The following is a 25,416-nucleotide window of genomic DNA, read 5'->3' on the forward strand; positions in this document are numbered from 1 at the left end:
AGTATATTCTAGTTAAGGGAAAAGGCACAGTTACAATTAAAATTTGTTGAGTGATGGCCAGTTAATTCAAAAGGATTTTAAAGTTATCTTTGAAACAAATCAGCGTTTAATCAAATATGCAAATGACAACGATGTTTTGCACTTGATCCATTAGAGGAGTAAGTCGTATTCTCTACAACAAATGTCCATGTTGAAGTTTGGCTCAAGAAGCTTGGACATTTCAATCATGCAGCTGTTGTGAATTTATAAAGGAAGTAATTGGTTCAAGGTCTCCTCGTCTTGAATCTAAAATTCTAGATTGTAGAGCTTGTCAACAAGGAAAGCAATCGAGACTTCCACTCAAGCTATTGAAAAGTTGCAAGCCATGGTGCAAGATTTGAAAAAAAAATGACGCAGAGTTGAAATTGATATTGGAGATGCATAGACGTGAATTTACTGATTCGAGAGATGTTCTGGAAACGAGAGATTCAGACTACAAGGAATGGGCCCGTGTTCAAAGTTTGAAATCCCGCCTCGATGAGCAATTTTTGAAGTTGTGCGTTAAGAAAGCTAATGAAGCTGAAGCGATATCCCAGCAAAGGTTGGCTGCTGCAGAAGCTGAAATTACCGACTTGCGACAGACATCGGAGGCTTCCAAGAGGAATAAGGCTAGGCTTTCTGATACTTTGAAATCCAAAAATGAGTAAAATGAAGCTTACTTATCTGAATTAGAGTCAATTAGACAAGCATATGATGACATGCAATGCAGACGCAAAACCAGCAGCTACTGCTGCAAATTACGGAGAGAGGTGACTATAACATCAAGCATGTTTTGGAATGCGCAAAGGCAAAACAGCTGCAAGACACTCTCCTCTTGGAGAAACATAACATGGAAAAGAAGATTCAACAATCCAGTGTGTTGACACCATTTTTTGGATGAAAAACGAGGTCGACTTGGATTTTGAAAAAGAAAACGAAAATGGGAGTCGCCACCAATCTTTTTTGATGAGGTGTGATCGGGTCACCTCGAAAAGTAGTTGTTTTTAATAAACGATTTAATTTTTATTAAAACAACGCTTTTGGTCTACGAAATTCAGAGAAACGGGTTCAGGAGTCGGTTACGCACGAGGAAGGATTAGCACCCTCTATACGCCCAAAATTGGTACCTAGTTGATTACTTAATGTCTTGGTGTCGAAAATTGAGAACTTTAAAAAATTAAAAAATACGATCCTTGAATTAAAACGTTGAAAATTTTCAAGAAAATGAGGATATTTCACGTCATTCGAGAAAGAGAATCATATCCGATGAAGTTAGGATACAATGTCTCGAATTCCGATCTGCGAATGAAAATGCTAAAATTTACTTGTTTAAAAGATATTTAGTTATCTCGGGTTTAGAAAAGGGATTATGCCCAATAAGTTAGGACACGATCTTTCTTAGTTCCCGAGATCATTTAAAACTTGAGTTTAAAAAACATGTATTTAGATTTATTGTGAAAATCGAAACCCAGTAAGTTAGGGTACGACCTTCGCAAATCTAAACACGGGATTTTGCTTATTCAAATAAAATCATAATTTATACATCAAATAAAATTAATCTAACATGAAATAAAACACGGTGTCAATATGTGAATAAAAACGAATACGATGACAAGCATAAATAATATGAGTAATAACAATGAAAATAAGTTTAATAAGAGGATAAACCAATAATATACAAAATAACAATGCATACAAGGTGATAACACTAGAACATTCATTCAAAATAATATTGAAAATAAATAAAATCATTAAAAATAAATAAAAACATATGTGTATGAATACAATCCAAGTTTAAAAGAATAAAATATATAACCAAGTAAATAGTGACAATGTGTATGTGTGTTTAAAATGTATTAAAAAATATGTATGTATATATAAATTATAAAGTATAAAATATATAAGTATGTAAATATATAAATATACACTTATAAAATTAAAATATATATGTAGACATAAATATATGTATACATAAATTATAAAATATATATAAAAAATATATGAGTATGTATGTGTATATATATATACGTATAAAGTTATAAAATATATAAAATATAAAGGTAGGTATATATATATATATATTTATGAAAATAAAAATATGCATACGTACACTATAACATTATGTACATACATATATATGTAAATTATAAGGTGTATAAAATGTTAATATGTACATATAAGCAAAATTAAAAATATGTAAATGCGTGTATATAAGAATATGTATATATAACAAAATTTTAAAAAATATAAATGGGTAAATGATCATAATAATAATAATAATAATAATAATAATAATAATAATAATAATAATAATAATAATAATAATATAGCTAATTAATTTAATAATAATAATAACCAACGGGACTAAATTGAAAACAAAACAAAATCCCAGGGGAGAAAACAAAAATAAAATAAGGGAAAGGGTCAATCCGTGACGCGCACAGAGGGAGAGGGACCGATTGTGCAATTACCCCTAGCCATATGCGCGACGTTCCGCGTGGGACTGAAATGAAACAATTATAAAATTATATGGCTAAATTAAAATAAAAGAAAAGAAAGAAAAATGGGCTAATTGTAACGCGCTACAAAAGCGGAGGGACCGCGCGCGCAAATAACCCATTTCATGAAAACACGCGGATCCCCCCTGGAGCGGGTCGGATCGCGCGCAGGTCATGGTGGGCTAAAACGGCGCCGTTTAATGTCTTATAAAAGCTTAAAAAAAAACCTATTTTCATTTTAATCAGTTTCAAAAATAAAAACAGAAAAACACTCTCTGCCTCCCCCCAACCATCCGAACTCGCTTAGGTTTCAGCCTCCGTCTGCTTTACAACCGCCATGGTCGTGGCGACGAGGAAAAAATGGGCTTTTGACCCCTATCTCGCAGCGCCCTTAGAAGCCCAACCCTCTGGGTCTCAAAAGAAAATGGAGGACTCTCGACCCTCGCGTAGATTCGACGGCCACGACGGAGGAGTCCTCCGACGGCGCGGTCATGGGGCATTCGGTGAGCCCTCCCTTCCCCTTTTTTATTTATTTTTATTTTTATTCATAAAAAATAAAAGAATATGAGAGAAAATAAATAAATAAATAAATAAATAAAAGCTGAAATAAAAACCTTGAATTTTTGTTTATTTTCTCCTGAAGAAAAAAAGAAGAGAGGCAACATGGCTGAGATCTAGGCTTTTATAGCCAATTACAATATATTTTTATCTATTTTCTTCTATTTTGCCTTTGCTTTTCTTACGCTTATGTGTGTTCTCTGTTTGGCTTCTATTTTTGCAAGAGTAGGTGCGGCGATATCAAAGAAAGTAGGTGGTCAAGTGACCAGGGGAGCGTGTTCGGCGATCGTCTCGCACACATGGCCCTAGCATGCGTGTTGAGAAGGCGGGAACCCGGGGTTCCCGATGTTGTTTAATTTTGGGCCCAATTGGGCCAATTTAGATTTTGGGCCTTGAGCTATTGGGCCGGGTCAAAATTGGTCTTGTACAGCTGCCCCTCTTTGCTTCATTGTCGTGTAACAGGAATGAAGCAAAGACTAAGAAAGACTGATTTTGCCCGGTCTCACCGAGTTTTCGACTTCTTTTGACGCTTCTCCTCTTCAAGTAGTTTTATCCTAGTCCACTGTGTCTCGTTGCTTCGATCCACTTCACTGCACTTCAGAAAGATCTGACTTGTAGCTTCAATCTTCTTCGCGACAACTTTTGAGAGACGATGTTTGTGGTTCTAGTCTGCTCCATTGCAACTTCAGGGAGATAAGACTGTATGCGATCTGCTCTATTACAACTTCAGAGAGATAAGATCTGTGGTTTTAATCCGCTCCACTGTAACTTCAGGGGGATAGGATTTATTTCTTTCGTCTGCTCCACTGCAACTTTAGGGAGATAAGACTTGATGTGATCTGCTCTACTACAACTTCAGAGAGATAAAACTTCAACAGTTTCTTCTATTGAGGCATATATAGCACCATGAGGCTAGAAGTGGCTTTAGAAGCTAAAACTTTTACTAGGTTTTCTGAAGTAAAAAAAGCCTAGAATTATATTTTAAGAAACAAAAGTTGAAATATTCAAATAAAAATCTCCTAATTATGTTGTTTTATTCAAATAAATCTTTTTTTAATAAGCCATTTGTCTTTTAATAATTTAGGTGTCAATTAAAGTTTAAGAACTTATTTTGTATGTATAAAAAATATGATGACTTATTCAAATAAAATAAATTCGTAAAATTTTATTAAAAGCAAGCCGAAAATGCTTAGAAACATAATTATCTTTGTTTCTGAACTTATAATAAACCACCCAATTTAACAGCTATTATAAAAATTCAGATTACATTTTATCTTTCTCTACTCATGAAATAAATTAATTAATTTTGTAAATTAAATCAAAAATATATTAACCTTTTATTAAAATTTCATCAATTTCTATCATTAAAAATAATTCTTACACATCAAAATGAGATAACCTTAAAAATAGATGAAATTTTTATCAAATAAAAACTAATTTACAATCTAACTATTAAAACAAGTGTCTCTATAGTACATTAAAATAGAAAATACCTTCGCTTCTAGACATGGCATAAACCACCCAATTTATTGGTAGAGAAAAAGAAAGAAATTATCTCCATAAACCATGTACTAAAAAGAAAAATCACCAAGTTGGTTCCATTGACACCCCTCCCTGGTCCATACTCTTTATTTCTCTACTTCAACTCATCTCCATCCTTCCACATAAAAAATTAATAACAGTGTACAGTTTACCCGAATTCCATGGTTCTATAGGGCAAGCACTGAGCATAGAACCCCATAAAAGTAGCATACTGCATGGCATAACATAAACACGCATGGTTTTTAAATAATTAAGTCATAAACCATTGTGTCACGCGCAAGGAGATCAACCATGCATCCATAGATGCTCAAGTTTAGTAATTTTTCCATGACTGAACTCGGAATCTGGAAGACGAACGAAGCATGTTGAGCAATTTTTACTTTTCTACCCTTTCTGAACCGGGAAACCTTACAAGTCAGTCAACCACCAAAAGCCTGAATAACTAGAGTCAAATAAAACAATATGTAATGATACATAAACAAATGCGATCATTTTTTAGATGATCCGAACCCACCAAACCCCATCATAGCTGCCACATCAGGATCAATTTCAGGTTCCTCTTCTGCGGCCTTCTCTTTCTGAAAGCCAGACAAAATCACAATCAATCATTATTTTGAGAAGTAAAAATTCCTACTATTAAGTAAACAATAATAAGGAAATTAGATATAGGCTCTAGGGAACGGCTTAGAACTGAAAAAGCAAGCTTGCTTACAAACATTTCAATATGAAAAGCAATAACCTAATGGCAAAACAACAACCAGGAATTTATCAAATCTAACTACTGACCTTTTTCTCTTTCTTTCTTTCTCGTCGTTGGCGCTTTCGCTCTTCCTCTTCTTCCTGCTGTTTGATGATCCGTTCATCAAGATCTACATAAAAATAGGAAGGTGGAATGGAGTAGAGACATCAATCATCTTAAACAAAGCTATAATCAAAGTCAAATTCCAACTAGTTAGGAACTGAGACAAAAGTCACCTTGCTCTGTGAAGCTTCCAGGAGGTTTTCGCTTTTTTAATTGCTCAAATCGCTCTTGAACCTGCATGCAGCAAGCACAGAAATTGACAAAGTGCAACTTAACATAGTTTCTTTTGGCCCTACAAATTATATCATTACATGCCGCAGATTTTATTTTTGACAATCTCCATGCATCTATACTACTTATAAAGCTCTTAATTGAGTTGATGTCACGAGTTAACCAGACACCAACTTAGTTGGAAAAAAACTAAAAACCCAAACCTTTAAAACAATCATTTTATCATAAGGATATTTATTTCTTTTAATAATTTTATATATTTTTTAAATTAAATAGCTTACAAGCTTAAAAGAAATCACAAAATGGATGAGTGGTTAAGTTATAAGATTTAAAATCCTTTGGGTGCAATCCTCGGTGTTGATGTTAATTTAATATGATTTTTTTCCTTGACCAGCAACATGGGTATCACATAATCTAATACATAATAAGCCTTTAGGAAAAGGACATATAGCCTTTTCCTCTAGTTTTAGGTGGAAGCTTGGAGCTCCAATCCACCCAGCATCTTTCTACTAATATTATGAAACTCTTACTATGATCACTCCCAAGGATGCACATATCTAATGGATTGCATTTTCTATACTTTACTAATTTATTACTAATATTAAGAATGCACAGCATTCGTTGGATAACAAGATTCTAAACTCAACAACTTGGACCAATTAATTGTTTTAAAAAAAGCACATAAAAATTTCCAACTAAATACCTGTTTAAGGGATGCCCGTTCTACTCGCATGGACATGCCTAAAGCTCTTTGATCTGAAAAAGCACCAGGGGCAATCAGATTAGTGGAAAACTAACGTGCATGTCTATAGAAGTCAAAACACATCCATGAGATGATAAAACAAGAATCTCTAGAACATCACATACGTTTCTTCCCATTGATGTGATCCAAGTAGTTAGCAGAATCTTTCACTACACACTCGCAAACTGAGCAATAGTATCCAGCCTGTCAAAAAACCAATTTAATGAACACATGCATTATACAAAGTCTTGACAGAGCTGATAAATTTCTGATTAAAGAAAACCGCAATGCTTCAGATGAAAAGTTGAGTTACCCTCTGGGCTAAATGAAGCAATGAACATGAACCAGTTAGAGAAATGCAATTTGCAATCAACAATGAACATCAAACACCCAGAAATTAGATAGTAACGTAAGTTCAAATGAGGAAGAAAATGATAATAATTACCTGCTGACTTAAAGGTGCTACTGGAGTAACAACCTGCAGAAAGTAGAAAATCAAATAAAATGGTGCAATATAAACGTAAATTATGAATACAAACTAAGTTCAGTCCAAGCAATTACACTAACCTGAGTTTTACCCAAACGAGACTCAAGATCGACTTCATAATCCCTATGCTTCAGGGGTTTCCTTTGCACTGGAGGGCCTTTTGCTGCATAGATAGACATATAAATATTTGATTTTCACTGTGCAGATTCCATTTCTTAAATTCAAACATAAATGCTAACAGGTAAGAGGCTAATCAGGTTTTTTTAAAAGAATTAAAATCAATCACCTTTGGATTTATTTCTGCCTTCTGCTTCCTGAATCAAAATCAAATTTTCAAAAAGAAAATCAGCAAAAGGATCGATCAAGCTTAAAAAAGAAGAAGAAGAAGAAGAGAGGTTTTGATAATAAACCTGTTTCTCACGCTCTCGAGCGCGTTCCAAATATTCTTCTCGATCGAATTTCTTTCTGAAAGTATTATCAACACCAAGAGTCTGTACAAAATATAATAAAAAAATAAATACCATAGCTAAAGATGTAAAAGTTGAAGTAGAAGAAAAAGAAAAAAATTTGTTCTTACATTATTGTTGGCAGCCATCGGTATTGATCCCCAAACGGAAGACGGGAAGAGTTAATTGGCTTAGATTAATTCAGAATTATAGAGGGGGAAAGGAATAAAAATTTGAAAACCCTAAAAAGTCGAGCGAAATTTAATTGTTCCCAAAGTTGAGTCCAGAAAGGGGTTGAAGGGAGAAATTCGATTTCGATTAATATCGTTAAAACGGTAACAACTTGCGGCCGTTTTCAGCTTTCATTTGGTTAAATGGGCCGAGTCTAATTCAGTGAGAGTTTTCAAATCTTTACTCAAAGCCCAATTCGACCCATATATATATGAAGACTTGGATGAGTCCAATAATGTTTTCAAAATAGGTTAAAAAATGGGTGTGTGATTGAATCGAGTGAAACATTTCAAGTCAATTGAGTTTACAAGTCTTATTTTATCATCCTAACTTAATCTGAAATGTTTTTCAAATCGAATCGAGTGAAATGAAATTCGAGTCGAGTTGAATCAGATTGAATTGAGAAAAATTATTTGAGTTAAATTAAAAAAATTAAACATGCCAAATAAAAATATTGTTATAGTATAACTAATTTCATGTTAGAGTAGATAAATTTGAGACCATATACATTTGAAAATTTTTTCAAAAAAAAAATACTTGAATATGATAAATTTGAATCATTGATCGTGTCCCAAAATTATTATTTTAAAAAATTAAAATTTTAAATTTTTCTATATATATTTTTAGAATTTTTAATTTTAAAAATAAATTTTGAAATTTTATAAATATTTTGAATTTTAAAATTATTTTAAATTTTTGAAAATTATTTTATTTTTATTTTTATTTTGTAATTTTTGTTGAGAGAGACCAATTTGCTTATTTTCAAAGTTGACAGTGACCAAAAGAGTATTTACATCAGTCTGTTACTTAAATTATTTGAATTATTCGAATTGTGAAATTCAACTCGACTTGAACTCGAAACTCAAATCGAGTTATTCAAGTTGACTCGAATAATTCAAATAACTCGCTCAATTAACTCGAAATTTGAAATTTTTTTATTTTTTGAATTGAATTGAGTTTTATCTTCATATATATATATAATTTAATTCTTCTATTGTTATTTTCAAAAATTTAGTTTTTCTACTTTTAGATTTCAAAATTTTGATTCAATTGTTAACACTATTAAAATATTTTTTAAAATTAATTGGTGTGACATTTTAAAATGAAAGAAATACTCATTTAGTAGTCATGTAACTAAAAAATAACATTGTAATAAAATTGAATTTAATGGAAGAACTTTAACTCATCAATAATTGGACTTGCATTTTAAAATCTATAAAGCATAAGGACTACATTTCTTAAAATAAAAGTAGATGGACTAAATTCTAAATGTACAAAAATACAAAGACCTAGTTCATATTTAAAACCTTCAAAATATTAGAACATTAAAAGTTCTTATTATTGTTATTTTTCACTATTTCTAAACTATTCATAACACTCAAACCCTTAAATCAAAGGGGATAATATGCACTTAAGAGTGCTTGAAAACACGTCATCTTGATTGTTGCAACCACAATGGTGCGGATTGAGCTAAGAATTAATAGTATTAATTTTTTTGTGAATTAATATTTAGTGTATGGATATATAATTCTATACATTGTCAATAAATTAGATGTATCATTCTCTGATTTTTTTTGCCACTAATATAATTTATTAACATGGTATAAAATTATACACCATTAATGCATAACATACAAATTAGTTTTTAAATGCATTTGAAATTATAATTTCGAGTAAAATTTATGGTTTATATAACTTTTGGAAAATATTTATATTTAAAAAATTAAAATCTTTTGCATTTTTAGTTTTCTTTTCAAAATTTTAAAACATTTTGAATATTTTTATATAATTTTGGAAAAAGATTTAAATTTAAAAGCTCAAACTCTTGCATTTTTAGCTTTTTTTTCAAGGTTAAAATATATAGAAATATCTAAACTTGACAACTTGTACTTACTCGGTATTTATATATTTTTAGACCTAATTGATACATAAATTTAGAAATAATAGGTTAACTTGATAATTTTTAGGTTCCTAACTAACACCGTTAGTTTTTCATCTCAACTAATCAAATTATGCCATATGTATTAAACAACCAATCATATTATGTCACGAGTAAAATCATTTAATTTTTTTATTCTTTTTCAATTTCTTTTAATTTTATTGATTAAAAAAACCTTTAATTAATTAATTAATTATTCTCATTTTTCTTTCTTTCTTTTAATTTTTGATCCATCGATTTTTCTTCTCCCAGCATCACTATTATTCTCCATCGTCGCCATCCTATTTTGCTAGTCAAGCCCTGACTTAGCGTTATTCACACACCTTTATCATCACCTTTTTCAACTGAAGCTTGAGTTCATTTTTATCATTGTTGAGTAACAAACCTACATCTTTGAGCTTATTCAAAAAAAAAAAATTGGCTTGTTCAAATGTGCTAACATCACTGGCTATTTTTAAACTCTAGTTGTATCTTAGCAAATTAGATGCATGAAAATCAAAACCCTAAGGAACCATACCCACTAAACACATTGCGTCTAATAAAACCACCATACCCATCACTCCTTTTTTATTTTGGGGAAACTGAAAATAAGAAACATAAAAATAGTCAGTAGAACGTTATGTTTTGGGGTAATTCATGTTAATGAAAATGGTGCGTATAAGTTTAATGAAACGGTGAGTTTAGTGGAAAAAGCTATAGCTGTCATGTAACTGCAGTCCCAACTAACTTAACGGCCAAATTCCTTCCTTTTTTAACAGCAAAGCAAGAAAGGGAGCAGCTATGAAATTGGTTAATGAATTTCTTCCTTTTTCTCTTTTTTTCCTTTGTTTTCTCTTTTTTCTTCCTTCAAACTTTTCTATTTTCTCTACAACGTGGTGCATCAAAGGTATCAGAGCCTATTGATCCTCCATGGTTGGTGATGGGGTCACTACTCGCTTGCAAAATGATGTTGGTTATATTCAACAAGAGGTTGTCAAGCTCTAGGGTGAGCTATCCCAATGGGACACTAAGTTGGACTCTTGACTAAAGGAACTCAAGGACAATTTTAGAATAGAGCTGAGATCTAAGCTTGAAAATTTATTTGAGCAATACTTAGGCAATCCAACTACTACTGTAAGTAATGTAGCTGTTTAGGTTAAAGGAAAAAGGTATTTTGGGAGGTGTTCCACCTAGTTTCCCTTCCAAGGATCCACTAAATGCTCCAATAAGTTTCCCTTTCAAGGATTCTTTGGATTCTCATCATTTAGTGGAACTAGGGACTTGAGTAACTCCTTCGCATTCAAGTCTTTTGGACTGGAATTCTTGATTTGTGTGAATTTACATGTGTGAAAGTTTCGTGAATTAATTTTATTGTTTGTGTGCTTAATTTGAGAAAATGGCTTAATCGCGTAAAATAAAAATTTGGGGCTTAAATATGAAAGTAATTAATTGTTGTTGTCTTTATAAAATGGAGGTTTTATGTGGCAATTAGACCATTTTATTTATAGTGGGTAGCAATGGTCAAGAATGACCTTGAATTATATGTTTTATATATTTAATATTATAGGTTAATTTAGTAAATTAATGAAATGTTAATATATATGTTAAAATAAAACAAAACAAAGCCATGGTTATCATCTTCTTCACTAGCCGAAATTAAAAAAGAAAAAGAAAAAGAAAGAAAACCTAGCTACATTCAGCCATATTGAAGCTTGATTAAGGTTAGTTCTTTATTCGGTTTTTGATAATTTTTACGTTTTTGATATTGTTACTTTGTGTTCTTCAAAACCCATGCTTTAATTTTGTGAATTGATGATGATTTTAAAATGTGCCATTGATGAATGTTTGAGCTTTATGATGTTAGTTGATGAAATATGAAATATATGTGTTAGATTAACATGTTTTGTCTTTGAAATTTTGATGAATTTGAGTAATTAGGGTTAAATTGTGAAAATAAATATTTGAGGGACTAAAATACGAAATAAATGAAATGTGTGGGATTGTATGAAGACTATGAATATTCGACCCTAGCATGATGTGTGCAAATTTTGTGTATTTTGTGTTTTATGCAATAGGGATTAAATTGCAAAAAGTGTAAAATGTCAGGGGCAAAGTGGTAATTTGCTCATTTATGTTTTTTGGATAAAATTGAATGATTTGATAAATAAAAGGGTTAAATTTGAATATGTTCAGATCGAGACCCGAAGAAAACGAAATTAGATCGGGGAAAGTCGAAAGTAGTCGATTAGTTGATTTCGTCCGTCGATATCCGAGGTAAGCCGATAAGCTTTTAAATGTTGTTAAATTCATGAATATATAAATGATATGTGAAAAATTGTATTATTTGATTTGCTAAATGTCTTGGCCGAATGTGAATGTTGGGTTAGGGATTTTATTTTGAGTTCGATTCGATCAATAATCAATGTCTGAAAGCTCTGTATGAACCCTAGAAATAGATAGGATATGTCATGACATAGGATTTCCGATATGTGTTTTCATGTAAGACCACGTCTGGGACGTTGGCTTCGACTTGTGTTTTCGTGTAAGACCCTGTCTGGGACAGTGGCATCGATCTGTGATCACATGTAAGACCACGTCTGGGACGTTGGCATTGTACAAGCTTTCTGACTATCCGCGTATCCTTTTTAATTCCGAAAAGTTCATCGGGCAATGTTAAATGAAGATCGAATGTGAAATTGAATTATATGTTCAGGTATGTGTTAGTTAAAAGTATATATGGAAATAAGGTAAGTTATTTTCTTAAAATTATATAAGGTATGTGAATATTAATTTTGAATTAACATGTTTGGATCTACATATATATGTATGATTCGGCCTTGTTGGTGATAATTGTGTTGTTTAAGGTGAAAATTTTATATGCAATTATAAAAGTGTACGTTCGAATATATAATTTTTTATATGTAATCAGAGTATGACCATATATTGATTGATAACTTTATATTGTAAATTATGTAACTTTAAATTTACTAGTTAAATGTTACTTGCTATAATTAATATACATGCATATGCTTATGACTTACTAAGCTTTAAATAATTTACCGTGTGTTTGTACTTGTTTACCTCTGTTTTATAGATTTTGAAGTCGTTATGAGCTTGGGGATTCGTCCGTAAAGCCTATCACACTATCGACTAACTACGGTATTTTATAAGTTTAAATTTTTTTTGGAAACTATGACATGTGTAGACTAGTTTTGGAGTTAGCTTAATTCGATAGTGTATGTATTAAAGCCATGCAAAAATTGCTTAATTTTTCTTGTTTGTGTTCGGTTTTGGTTGGATTATGGCTTAATATTATTCTTTAATCATGGTTTAATTTTATATGGATAATATTTATATGGTAAGGCATATATAAATATATGGTGGTGTTTCATTCATGTATTTTGGCATTTAAGTAGTTGAGAAAAGTATATTTGATGTATTCATTAAGATAAATAATGTTAAGTGATTTTGGTTACGTGTTTTATTTATATAAATGATATATGTATGATATGTTTGGAATTAGTAATTAAGTAAATATAGGTTATGGTTTATAAATAAGGTTGGTAACTACTTATAGTCGGCTTATTAATGAGGTAAATAAATAATTGCATGTTCGAGTATGTATTAAATTAAGATTTGTGGTTTTGTTATGAAATAGGAAATGGTATGTTTCAAATGAATAGGTTGGTTTAGAAATGATAATTTATGTGAACATGTATATTAGGTTATGGGGATGATATATATACATACAAAATCAAATAGGTATTATTTAGTTTTGTAAAGGTAGTGATATATGAACTTTTGAAATGCTTAATTGAGTATATATATAAGCAAGCTTAAAAAATATGGAAAATATGTATGATTTGCATATGTTATGTGTGATATAAAATGATATAAATAACAGTTAGTCCATGAGATTTTTTTATATTAATACTTAGTCGTTGCATGGTTGTAAGGTTATATTTTTGAACATGTGTTCAGGAAGCAAATGTCATTATTATTGAAGTCATATAGCTCGAATATTATAAGCATTAAGTGCATGTAATATGGCTTGGTGGCATATTCATTATTTCGAATATGTGAATAGATATGGACATTGACATGCTTAAAATTTGAAAGCATGAACTGTGTATAAATTTTAAGTTGTAAAGCTTATTTGAGTTTTAGTTGTTTAAATGAACTATATGTATTATAACTATTTGAATGTGTTCTGAAATATAAAATGTATGTGTAATCATAAGATTGGATTATGAAATCAGAAAGGTAGTAAATGTCCGTTTCGATTTGAACTACGTTCAGTAATACCTTGTAACCCTAATCCAGCGAAGGATATGGGTTAAGGTGTTGCAACCCTCTTGACAACACACGGTCCAAAAGATGCTGAACCAAAATTTATCACCTAAGTATTTTGGCCCTTTTGCCATAGAGGCCAAGGTAGGACAAGTGGCCTATTGGTTACAATTGCCTCTGGGGTCTCCCTACTTTCCATGTTTCCCAACTTATAAGGCATGTAGGAACAACTCCAGTTCAATCCACTTTACCAGTGGTAGGTGCTGGTGGAGCTATGCTCATGGAACATGTTGGTGTTTTAGAAAGACGTATGGCCAAGAGGGGAAATCAGGAAATCATCAAAGTGTTAGATGCCACTTATGAGCCACTACAACAGCTGCAAAGCAAATTCCCTACTTTTGATCCTTGAGGGCAAGAATCTTTTGAGGAAAGAGTATTTGTTATGGGGGAAAACTGAAAATAAGAAACAAAAATATAATCAGTAGAATGTTGCGTTTTGGGGTAATTCTGTATAGGTTTAATGGAACAGTGAGTTCAGTGGGAAAGGCTACCGCTGTCATGTAACCGCATTCCTAACTAACTTGGGTAACAACCAAATTCCTTCCTTTTTTTTTTTTTTAATAGCAAAGTAGAAAGGAAGCAGCTATGAAATTGGTTAATGAATTTCTTTCCTTTTTTCTCTTCTTATTTGTTTTCTCTATTTTTTTCCGTTTAAAGTTTTTCTGTTTTCTCTGCAACATGGTGCATCATCCTTATCCCTAATAGAACCTAGTTTCCCATTGTTGAACCAACAAAAACCCTACAATACAATAAACCAAATAAAACAAGACATTAAAACTAGCGGCCAAAACAAGAGAAGAGCTCAGCAAGAGAAAATGCATACTCAAAATAGAGGTCATCTGACAAATGGAGAAAAAGATCGGAGACAAGGAAGGTCGAGGCTCAAGGATGGATTTAAGGATTTTCAAAGAGTTTTTTGAGAAAACAAATTGGAGAACTTGAAAGAAGGGAAAGAGATGAGTATCTCAGAGCAAGGCGACTCGAACAGAGTTTGGCAGTGACGAAAGATGATGGTGAATGATGGAAAGCAACAATGGAGAAGAAGAAACTATGGCAAGAAATTTTAAATTTTATTTTATTTAAAAGAAAATTAAATGATTGAAAGATTTCTAAAGTATATTCTTTTAAGTATAAAAAATATTAAAACAATAAAAAGGAAAAAAAAATTTTACAACCAAATTATTAAAATATTAAAATAATAAATTTTATTTTATGATTTTTAAACTTTTCAAATTTCTTTATTTTTAAATTATTTATTGGTGTGACATATAAAATAAAATAAAATAAAATAAAATAGGACTACCTCGTCAATGAAGATTGAGAGACAATTTGCTCCAAATAAAAAAGTAAGGTCAAATTAAATAAATGTGTAAAATTTAAGAGTTAAATTTATTATTATTTCACATATATGACGCACCAAAATAAACATTTAATGGCTTAATTTTATCGGGGATGATTTTGCTCCATCTAAGAGACCATTTTACTCGATTGTTTTAGTAAAAGAACCGGAGATAGTATAAAGACTTTTATGGAATTCTTCAGCCGATAAAATTAAACTTTTATTTAAAACAATTAAAATCCAATTTTGATCCAATGTAAAATTTCTAGCTTGTCATTAACATTGACATATGTAACAAAGGCACCAGCTGCTGGATTTCCTGTTGATAATAGTTTAAGGCCTAATGAATGTTAGAAGGAGAGACAGAAGACCGAGTCATCCGGGAAATTCTGGTGAAGTTGAATGAAGGTTGTCAGAAAATAAAAGCAGTAATGGAGTTGCAGAGAAGATAATGGGGTTACGTGGGTGAAACAGTCGTTTGGAAGGGGCAAAGACTGTCACATATTTTGGCCCACCCACTCGACTCATAGTTGTTTTTATTCATGTCATGTAGTATATTTATTATTCTCTTGTTCCAAACAGACAAATGGGTGCCTCTCCATATACATAGCCCTTGGCTTTGGGATAGGCTGTGCCATTTTCCCTCTCTCCCTATTTGCTTGTCATTTTCACGTTTAACTTTAACAAAAGATCATTGTAGATTATAATGCATGAATCGTTTTGATCCATTTGTCCATGTTTGCAGGGCCTAAACTTCCCTTTTTGCAGAAAGTTTGAGGGTATTTGTTCTGTTTATATACAACTTATATGGGTTATAATTCACCAAATGTCCTCAAACTTTTTTTTTTTTGGATATATTCTAAATTAGTTTTTAAACTCTCATCTGTCAATTTAGGTATTAATATCAGTTTAGATTTAATATGATAGATCTAAATTATTTATGTAGCAGATAAATACGTGTTTATAATTTAATACACATTTTAAATATGGTCCACGTCAAATTGAGTTAACATTTAAGGTCTAAAATAAATGAAGATAAATGATAAGCTCATGAAAGAACTTGATTGATACGATACTAATACATTGAAGATTCAATTACAACGTTTTAAAGTTCAGAAACTAATTTAGAATCTGTGCCATGGTTTAATGACGTGTGATGAAATTAACCACAATTTCTCTCTCAATCATGATTGTTGAAACTAGATCAAACCGGCTAGTCAGATCAATTGGACCGAGAATTGGTTGGTATACCTGTGTGAACAAAGTGTTGAACCGACTTTGGACTGGGTCTTAAGCGAATCGCTTAGAATTAGTTGAACTGGACTAAAAGTTGATTAAACCGATTCTTTCTGTTTTTTAGTATTTTTATTTTTAACTTTTATAAATTGTTAATAATTTATTTAATTAAAATCAAACCCATGAAATTAACCAAAAATTAATAGTCTAATCTATTCAATAATTTATCCTATTTTAGAAACCTCTCCCTCAATTCTCGTGTTTGGCCGTACGAAAGTTATCCACGTGAAGGGAACTTGTTTTGCCTTTAACTTGTTCCAAGTTCACTGCAAACTTCCACGACAGGTTAGAACACATGAGTTGACACTTACTTAGAGGTGGCAAAACCATTCAAATATGCTACAAAATGCAATTGGTAAAAGATAACTTATAGGGTCAGAAATGGGGCCATAGCATTCAGGGTAGAGATGTAAAAAGAAAAAAGACGCAAAGTTAAACCTGAAATCTCCATAACTCTTTTAACCAGTTTGGTTCATCAAAATGATGCTTTGGGGATAACTCTGAAAACTGTATAAAACAGCCCCTCCAATATAATAATGCACAAAGCTATGGCCCCATGTTTGATGTGATTTTTAGCACTGCTGGAATTTGGACCTCATATATCCTTTCGTCTGATATTTCCTCACCTAATAATTTCCATTTCTCTTTCAATATGTTTCAATGATAATTTGGCTTTGTGGTATCCAATTACCGTTTATCACACCAAAGCTTATCTATAAACCAATTGTAAGGGACACGACGTTGGGCTTGTTATAAAAAAGAAATGGAGTACCATGATGATTCATTAATGATCACAATTTAGAATAAAAAAAAACCCATATAGAAGAATCCAAAAAGAGATCAATCAAATGTTTGGAATTCGAAAACACTATCAAGATCAAGTCAATGTCATATAATCTCCAACTCCTTTATGTCCATTCCTCATGATTACCTTTTATGTCAACATCTATACAACAGGCCCCCGTTTTCAAAAAAATTTCTATCCATGATTATTTTCTTTCCCTCGTAGTTTTAAGCTATAAACATGGATGTTTTCCATGTATCATTGGTAGATTTTTATAGAACATGACAAGCATCTCCATCTCTAATATTGAGGCCAACAAACCCATATGATATAATGCAAAATATAAAGACATGATGTGCATTTGTGGGCTCAGCTCATGTGGGGGGAAGGGGAGGGGCAAGGGCATCCTCATGTGCTTGTGCTAATGTGGGTTAAACCATTGGCCATCCATATGCCACCAAAATGCAACAGCCAGCAGGGGAAGTTAGAGATTTGAGATCCTAGAAACTCAACTATGTGTTGTTTGATATTGTTGCTTCCACAATCTAAAAGGAGAAAGAGTGTTATGTTTGTCAATGAGAACCTCCTCATCAACTTTTATATAAACTCGCTTCAAAATCTTACAAATGCATCAATAATGTCCGTAAAAATATCATGGAGATCCCTGTACTAAGTGTTAGATTATATTTTGACCCCTCTACTAAAAAATGGGTAAATTAATCCTTGTACATTAGATTGAAGAGTAAACTAGTCCTTTTTAGTAAAATTGTCATTCATTTTTATTGTTAAAAACTGGCATAACTAACATAATAACCAAACAAAGGCACGTGGTGTGCCACGTATATTTTAGGTTGACGTATAGGGACTAGTTTTTAACTGTAAAAATGGATGAAATTTTAAACAGAATGATCAATTTACTCTTTGATCTAACGTACATGGACCAATTTACCCATTTTTTGAGTAAAGAATGTAAAATACAAATTGACTCCTAAATCAAGAACCTCTATGATAGTTTTACTCAATAATAACATATAATGTTGCAATTGTAAATATCTCAGCATTAGTAGATTATAACCGTTGTTGTGAAAGTGAAAAAATAAAGGAGTTGCAAATCTTCTTATTGAACATATGATCAACACAACAAGGAGGCTTTGAATTAGGTAAGCAATTGGATGAAATTTTTTATTTTACAAATCAAAGTATCATTCACTAATCTTTTGTTACTGTTGCTCTTATATCATAATGAAGAATGTATGAATGTCGTTATTGATAAAACTTTATGAGAAAGAGCACAAAAGATAAATGAGAAATAGATATTAGAATGTGTTACACGGCAAAATATATGCATAGGAAATATTGGTCTAAAATTTTCTAGAGGAACAGCTTCCCTTTTGAAACAAAAGAGAAAATGTATCAAACTGTAAAATACATTTATATGATCATATAAAAGTTAAAATCTTATCTTAAGTATAAAATATATATTTCTATACACTTTCTTTGATACCCTCTAATTAACTGGGATTTAGCTGGAGGAAACTGGATTCAAAGCTCTAGCTAAGCCATTCATGGCACCATAACCTTTTGAACTAAAACTCAAGCACCCAAATAAGCCTTGTTTATAAGGCAAAAAGGTCTTCTTCCTCATTTCTTCAGCCTGTGCTCTATTTGCTGTGTAATGCAACTCATGTGGTGATGGTGGAACCCTCCTCTTCCCTTTCCCTATCCCATTCACAGGCTTACTCTTAATGCTCCTTTGATTCTCTGATACCCCATTTGACACATTGCTTGGCTTCTCTTTAGATTGCTGAATCACACAAGCACTGGTTTTGGTCCCAGGTTTCTTTTCTTTAGTTGGAGAGAATGAAATGGTGGACCAGAACTTATTGTTGCTTCTCCCTTCACTTTTGCTCCTTAGGAAATCTTTCAAGAAAACCCATCTCTTTGAGCTTCTCCCAGCTGAAGAAGACCTTGAAGAAGAAGCTGACATTGAAGCACTTGTTTCATTATACATCTCTTCATCATCATGGTTCTTGCTGTCAGCTTTTTGCTTGCTTAAACCTTTATCCAAGCACATGTTTTGGTCATTTCTTAAAGGGGACATGGATCTTGTTCTTCTCCTTAAAGACTTATCCCTTAGCCTTAGATCTCTGCCTCTTGCTTTGTTATCAACATCTTCATTTTCTTCATCTTCTTCATGTTCAAGATCCAACAAAGGAGCCAAAACCTGAGGTCTTTCCAAATGAGTGGATAGCTTCATAGGTTTGATTTGTCCATTCAAGAAAAGTTCATCAGCTGAGCTCATGGACCCTGTTTGACCCAACCCTGAAGACCCAAATCTCCCAGAGAACTCAAACTCAAAACCTAGAGGCACTGAGTTATCAGGGGAGGATGGTCGGGTTGATGACACAATTGAAGCTACTGAGGTCATTGCGAAGTGCATAGGGCTAGCTGGTGCACTATAAAAGAACCCGCCATTGATGGATCCTGGTCCAGGTGCCCGGCCAGGGCTTGAAGGAGCACTAACATAGGGTGTGGAACAGGTGCTATCATAGTCTTCAGGGTAACCTTGGGGCTCATGGGGGTCTAAGGCTTGGCCATGTTGGCTTGATTCATGGCTGTTTGGGGTTTGAAACATCATTGCTTTTCTTGGTTGGGTGACCAAACAATAAGATAGAAATGAGAAAGAAAAATGGATGTGTTGTGTTATGAGATTTGTTCATCCATGTGGTGTTTTATAATAAGTGCTAACTACCCAAAAATGTCAATGTTCACTTCCTATTTGTCCGTACCAAATTGAAAATTTAATTGATTTATCCTAATTAATAATTTCCTAAGTGACATCCTTTTTTCAATGATTAATTAAATTATAAGTCTAGATCTCATCTCATCTAATTACTCACTAATGAATGATGCCTGTCAATTTGATTGATAATGTTGCCAGAAAAATAATTATTGTCATTGTCTTTCTTTTTTATTTGATATTATCTAGATTTAATCACTAACACCACTTTTTTATAAAGAAATTTTATTTTTTTAATATGTAGATGAGAAAATTCTTTTTAAAATATTTTTTTACGAAATTCGTGCTTGATTATTGAGAGAAATATTGATGAACTACGGTCAAGGTTCATTATATTAATTTTTTTAGTTCACTTTAATTAATTTATTTAGGTTTAATAAGCTTTTTGAACAAAGATGGTTCGGTCAAATTTCACGATGATTTTGCAGCAGCTGGATGCTTGGTACGGGATGTTGGAACATTTTCAAATATTTATAGTATCCCAATAACTATAAATGAATGGGTGTAATTAATCAAAAGATAAATCTTTTGGTCATTAGTCAAAAGTTATATCATTTGATTTTTTTAAAAAGAATTATAATTATTCAAAAAATATTATTTGAATAGTTACAAAATTAAATGAATAATTATTCATAAAGACACCTATTGAAAGATGTCTCTATGAAGAGACAAGAAAATTCCTATAAATAGGAATGGGTTTTCATTTGGAAATAGATCAACAAATTCTAATATTATTTCTTCTCTTCCTTCATTTTCTAATATTATTAGATTATTCTATAAAGTATTACTGCAGAAATCCTTTGTAGAAATTGAGTTTTTGTTACACATTACTCAGTGCATAGTGGAATATTCTCGTCAGTGCAAAACGCAAATAGTCATTGGCTTCATTGTATCCTCGAGGTTAATTTGCTTGGAACTCATTTGCACACTGAAGATAAGTGGGGGCGAATATAACCTTAAAGATAGTGGCTTGATACACGCCTTGGAGCCTTGTCCTATTTCTTCTTTTTCTTTTCGAGTTCCGATCGTGTGTTCGAGATTTTCCTTACCGGAGTTTTGTAATAACAATTTTAAGGTTATATTTCATGATGACTACCACAACACATGAAAGTGGAACACTAAGGGAGTTGGCTTCCAACTTTGTTAAACTTGATTGTTTTGATGGTGGCAATTTTCGACAATGGCAGAAAAAGATACACTTTTTGTTATCAACTTTGAAGATTGCTTATGTTTTGGATACTCCAAGACCTGAAGAGAATGAAAACGAATCTGTTGCTGCAACCCGAGAAAGACAAAAATGGGACAATGCTGATTACATGTGCATGGGCCACATATTGAATGGTTTATCTGATGGTTTGTTCGACACCTACCAAAACGACGTCACCGCTAAAGAATTATGGGACAAATTGGAGGCAAGATACATGACCGAAGATGTTACAAGTAAGAAATTTCTTGTCAGTCGTTTCAATAATTATCAAATGGTTGATGGTCGTTCTGTTATGGAACAATTTCGTGATATTGAAAAGATGCTGAATCAATTTAAGCAATATGATATGAAAATGGATGAAATGATTGTGGTATCCTCTATAATAGACAAACTTCCTCCATCTTGGAAAGACTTTAAAAGAAGTCTAAAACATAAGAAAGAGGAAATATCTCTTGAGGCTTTGGCAAATCATCTTCGTATTGAAGAAGAGTATCGAAAACAAGATCAGAACCTAAATTCTGAAAATGCCAAAGTACATGTTACGGAGGAAGTACAGACTACTAAACCATTCAAAAGAAAGTTCAATCAAGCTGATAGAGCACCTAAGTTCAAAAAGAAATAAAAGGGATCATGTTATCATTGTGGAAAGCCGGGACATTTCAAGAATGAATGTCGATTTTTAAAGAAGAAATCATCTTCTAAGGCTGATAATAACGAAAAGTTCGTTGCAATGATATCTGAAATTAATATGGCACAAGATGATAATACATGGTGGATTGATACCGGAGCAACCAAACATGTGTGCAAAGACAAAAGCATGTTCACAAAGTTCACACAATGTGAAAATGACAATGTCTTGTACATGGGAAATTCTTCCACCGCAACAATTAAAGGCAAAGGGTCTGTTGAACTACAATTCACTTCTGGAAAGGTTTTAACCTTAAATGATGTATATTATGTACCAGAAGTTAGGAAAAATTTAGTGTCTGGAAGTCTGTTGAATAAGTTTGGTTTCAAACTTGTTTTTGAGACAGATAAGTTTATTTTGTCTAAGAGAGGAATTTTTGTGGGAAAAGGGTATATGTATGAAAGCATGTTCAAACTTAATATTATTAATAAGAATAAAAATACTATTTCTGCTTATATGGTTGAATCATTTTGTTTGTGGCATTATAGATTAGGTCATTTGAATTATAGAAAATTGAATGACATGTATAAATTAGATTTAATTCCTGTTTTTAATAATAATATTGAAAAATGCAATACCTGTATGTTGACTAAAATTACAAGAAATCCTTTCCCTAAGGTTAAAAGGAAAACAAAATTGCTTGATTTGATACATAGTGATTTATGTGACTTACATAATACTCCTACATTAGGTGGAAAGAAATATTTTGTTACTTTTATTGATGATTGTTCTAGATATTGTTATGTATATTTATTGCATTCAAAAGATGAAGCGCTTGATAAATTTAAAGTTTATAAATCAAGTTGAACTTCATGTGAATCATTTATCAAGTGCTTAAGATCGGATAGAGGTGGAGAATACTATAATCCAAGTTATTTTGAACTCACTGGAATTGTTCATCAAGTTTCAACCCCTTACACACCACAACAAAATGGTGTAGCTGAAAGAAAAAATAGAGTCTTGACTGAAATGGTAAATTCAATGTTATCCTATTCGTGTCTTGGACAAGGTTTTAGGAGAAGTCGTTCTAACACTTGTCACATATTGAATAGAGTTCCTAATAAGGAAACTAAAATAACCCCTATGAACAATGGAAGAAAAGAAACCAAACCTTAATTATTTGAAGGTTTGGGGTTGTAGAACTATTGTAAAGTTCCAACACCTAAACGTAAAAGTTAGGTGAAAGAGGAATTGAATGCATATTTATAGGTTATGCACATAATAGCAAGGCATATAGGTTCATGGTAATTGAACCAAATGATTCAATTTCAATTAATATTGTTATTGAATCAAGAGATGCTATTTTGATGAAAATAGATTTAATTCTATATCAAGACAATTACAACCACAACAATTGATTCATTCTTCAAATGAGAATGAGATTCCATTGAAACAAATTGATAATAATGATGAATCTTGTCAAGAATTAAGAAGAAGTAAGAGGATTAAAAAGGTAAAAGATTTTGGACCAGATTTCATTATGTTTCTTGTAGAAGGAAAATGTGAAAGTATATGCAATAAGATACCTTATTGTTATAATACCGAATCTGATCCTATTACATTTGAAGAGGCAGTGAAATCTCAAGACTCTGCTTTTTGGAAAGAAGCAATAAATGATGAGATGGATTCAATAATACAAAATCAAACTTGGATCTTAGTTGATCTTCCACCAGGTTCCAAACTAATAGGTTGTAAATGGATCTTCAAAAAGAAAATGAAGGTCGATGGAACCATTGATAAATTTAAAGCAAGGTTGGTAGCAAAAGGTTTTACACAAAGACAATGTATTGATTACTTTGATACCTATGCTTTAGTAGCAAGAATTACTACAATTAGACTATTAATATCACTTACCTCTATATATAATTTGGTTGTTCACCAAATGGATGTTAAAACTGCATTTTTAAATGGTGAATTGGAAGAGGAAGTGTACATGGAGCAACCGGAAGGATTTGTTGTTCCAGGACAAGAGCATAAGGTATGTAAGCTTGTTAAATCTTTATATGGGCTTAAACAAGCACCAAAACAATGGCACCAAAAGTTTGACAAGGTTGTTTTAGCTAATGGCTATAAAATAAATGAATCTGATAAGTGCATATATAGCAAATTTGATAATGGAAAGGGTGTCATAATTTGTTTATATGTAGATGACATGCTCATTTTTGGGCTTGATACACGCCTTGGAGCCTTGTCCTATTTCTTCTTTTTCTTTTCGAGTTCCGATCGTGTGTTCGAGATTTTCCTTACCGGAGTTTTGTAATAACACGGGATGGCAATGGTAAATGAATTTTTGGTTTTTGCATATATTTGGATTACTGTAGTGTGTTGGATGAGTTGAATCTGGTACTAGATCTGAGGTTCCAATGTATTTTAATTCAAACGGACGGTTGTGAAGCTGTTAACATCATTCAGGAAACATTTGTAGGAAGTTCCAAATCAACTCTGATTAGGAGAATTCATCAGCTTCTATCAAAAGTTTTTCATTGGAGTATTTAGCATATCCCTCGAGATGAGAACAAGTTGGCAAATAGATTGGTTAAGTAAATTCGCGACAAGAGAACAGGATTACATCTTTTGGAAGATCCCCTGCTTGAGGGTTTAGTTTAATTTCTTTGTTTTGCTTTTATTTTGTTACACACAAAAACAAAAGAGAGAGAGAGTAAGTTTCATTTACATTTTAGTTAAACGTACATTAGTATAGATAAAAATTCATAAAATTTATTTAAAATAGTATAATTTAAACACATTATATTTTTTGAGGAGCAAAGCTTGAAAATTTTTTTGGGGTTGGAAGTAAATTATATATTTTTACGATAGTAAAATGTAAATTTATCATTTTAATAGTCCATATCTTTGTAATTTTTAAAAGATTAAATCATATTTTTATCATATTTGAGAGGTCAAAGTGCAATTTTACCATTACTAATTTAAAATTTTATAAATTATAAAGAGACCTAAATAGAAAATTTTTCATTTTGAGGGAGCAAGGCCTGCCAGCCTCGGATCCGCCACTACATATTTTCTTTTTAAAAATACATTACATTTTAAAAATAACTAATTACAAAATAACATAACATTTGGATTTAAAAAGGGGAAACAAATATAATTACCCATATTTGTTGTACTTAAGTCATGTATGCCACCAATATATTTGTTGTCAAGAAACATGCCACTAGTATGTTGGCGTACCTCATACCGGTAGCTTTTGTTAACTTTAACACCAAACATAGGGTGGGTTTGGATGGGCGATTCGGTGTGGTGCGTTTAGTTTACTTTTTGTCTTACGCTACAGTATCGCTACAGTATCTAATCTCACCGCCACCGCTGTTTTTACACTAACCGCAGGTAAACTCACCGCCCATCCAAACCCACCCATAATCATGAAAATTTTTGCCTATATTGTGGATAAATCCCAATCCAATTTCCCAATTCCCAACCTTTAATTACTTGGTGACTTTTTTTATCCTCCAAGATGAAAA

The 25,416-nt window shown here is 32.0% G+C and overlaps 2 protein-coding genes across 2 annotated transcripts; both read right to left on the reverse strand.

The window, feature by feature from the left end:
* Positions 1-4,464: 4,464 nt before the first annotated feature.
* On the reverse strand, positions 4,465-7,643 carry LOC105792474 (uncharacterized). Its single transcript, XM_012621066.2, has 10 exons — positions 7,456-7,643; positions 7,289-7,369; positions 7,165-7,192; positions 6,959-7,041; positions 6,837-6,869; positions 6,517-6,595; positions 6,353-6,405; positions 5,592-5,652; positions 5,403-5,485; positions 4,465-5,194 (listed from the first exon to the last, which is right to left on the reverse strand). Exons 1-10 carry the CDS (start codon positions 7,471-7,473, stop codon positions 5,105-5,107), a joined length of 609 nt encoding a protein of 202 aa, XP_012476520.1. The 5' UTR covers positions 7,474-7,643; the 3' UTR covers positions 4,465-5,104.
* A 10,898-nt stretch (positions 7,644-18,541) lies between these two features.
* On the reverse strand, positions 18,542-19,962 carry LOC105792475 (uncharacterized). Its single transcript, XM_012621067.2, has one exon. It carries the CDS (start codon positions 19,878-19,880, stop codon positions 18,765-18,767), a length of 1,116 nt encoding a protein of 371 aa, XP_012476521.1. The 5' UTR covers positions 19,881-19,962; the 3' UTR covers positions 18,542-18,764.
* Between the last annotated feature and the right edge of the window lie 5,454 nt (positions 19,963-25,416).

The sequence above is a fragment of the Gossypium raimondii genome, chromosome 8 (assembly GCF_025698545.1).
Source record: "Gossypium raimondii isolate GPD5lz chromosome 8, ASM2569854v1, whole genome shotgun sequence".
NCBI lineage: Eukaryota > Viridiplantae > Streptophyta > Magnoliopsida > Malvales > Malvaceae > Gossypium > Gossypium raimondii.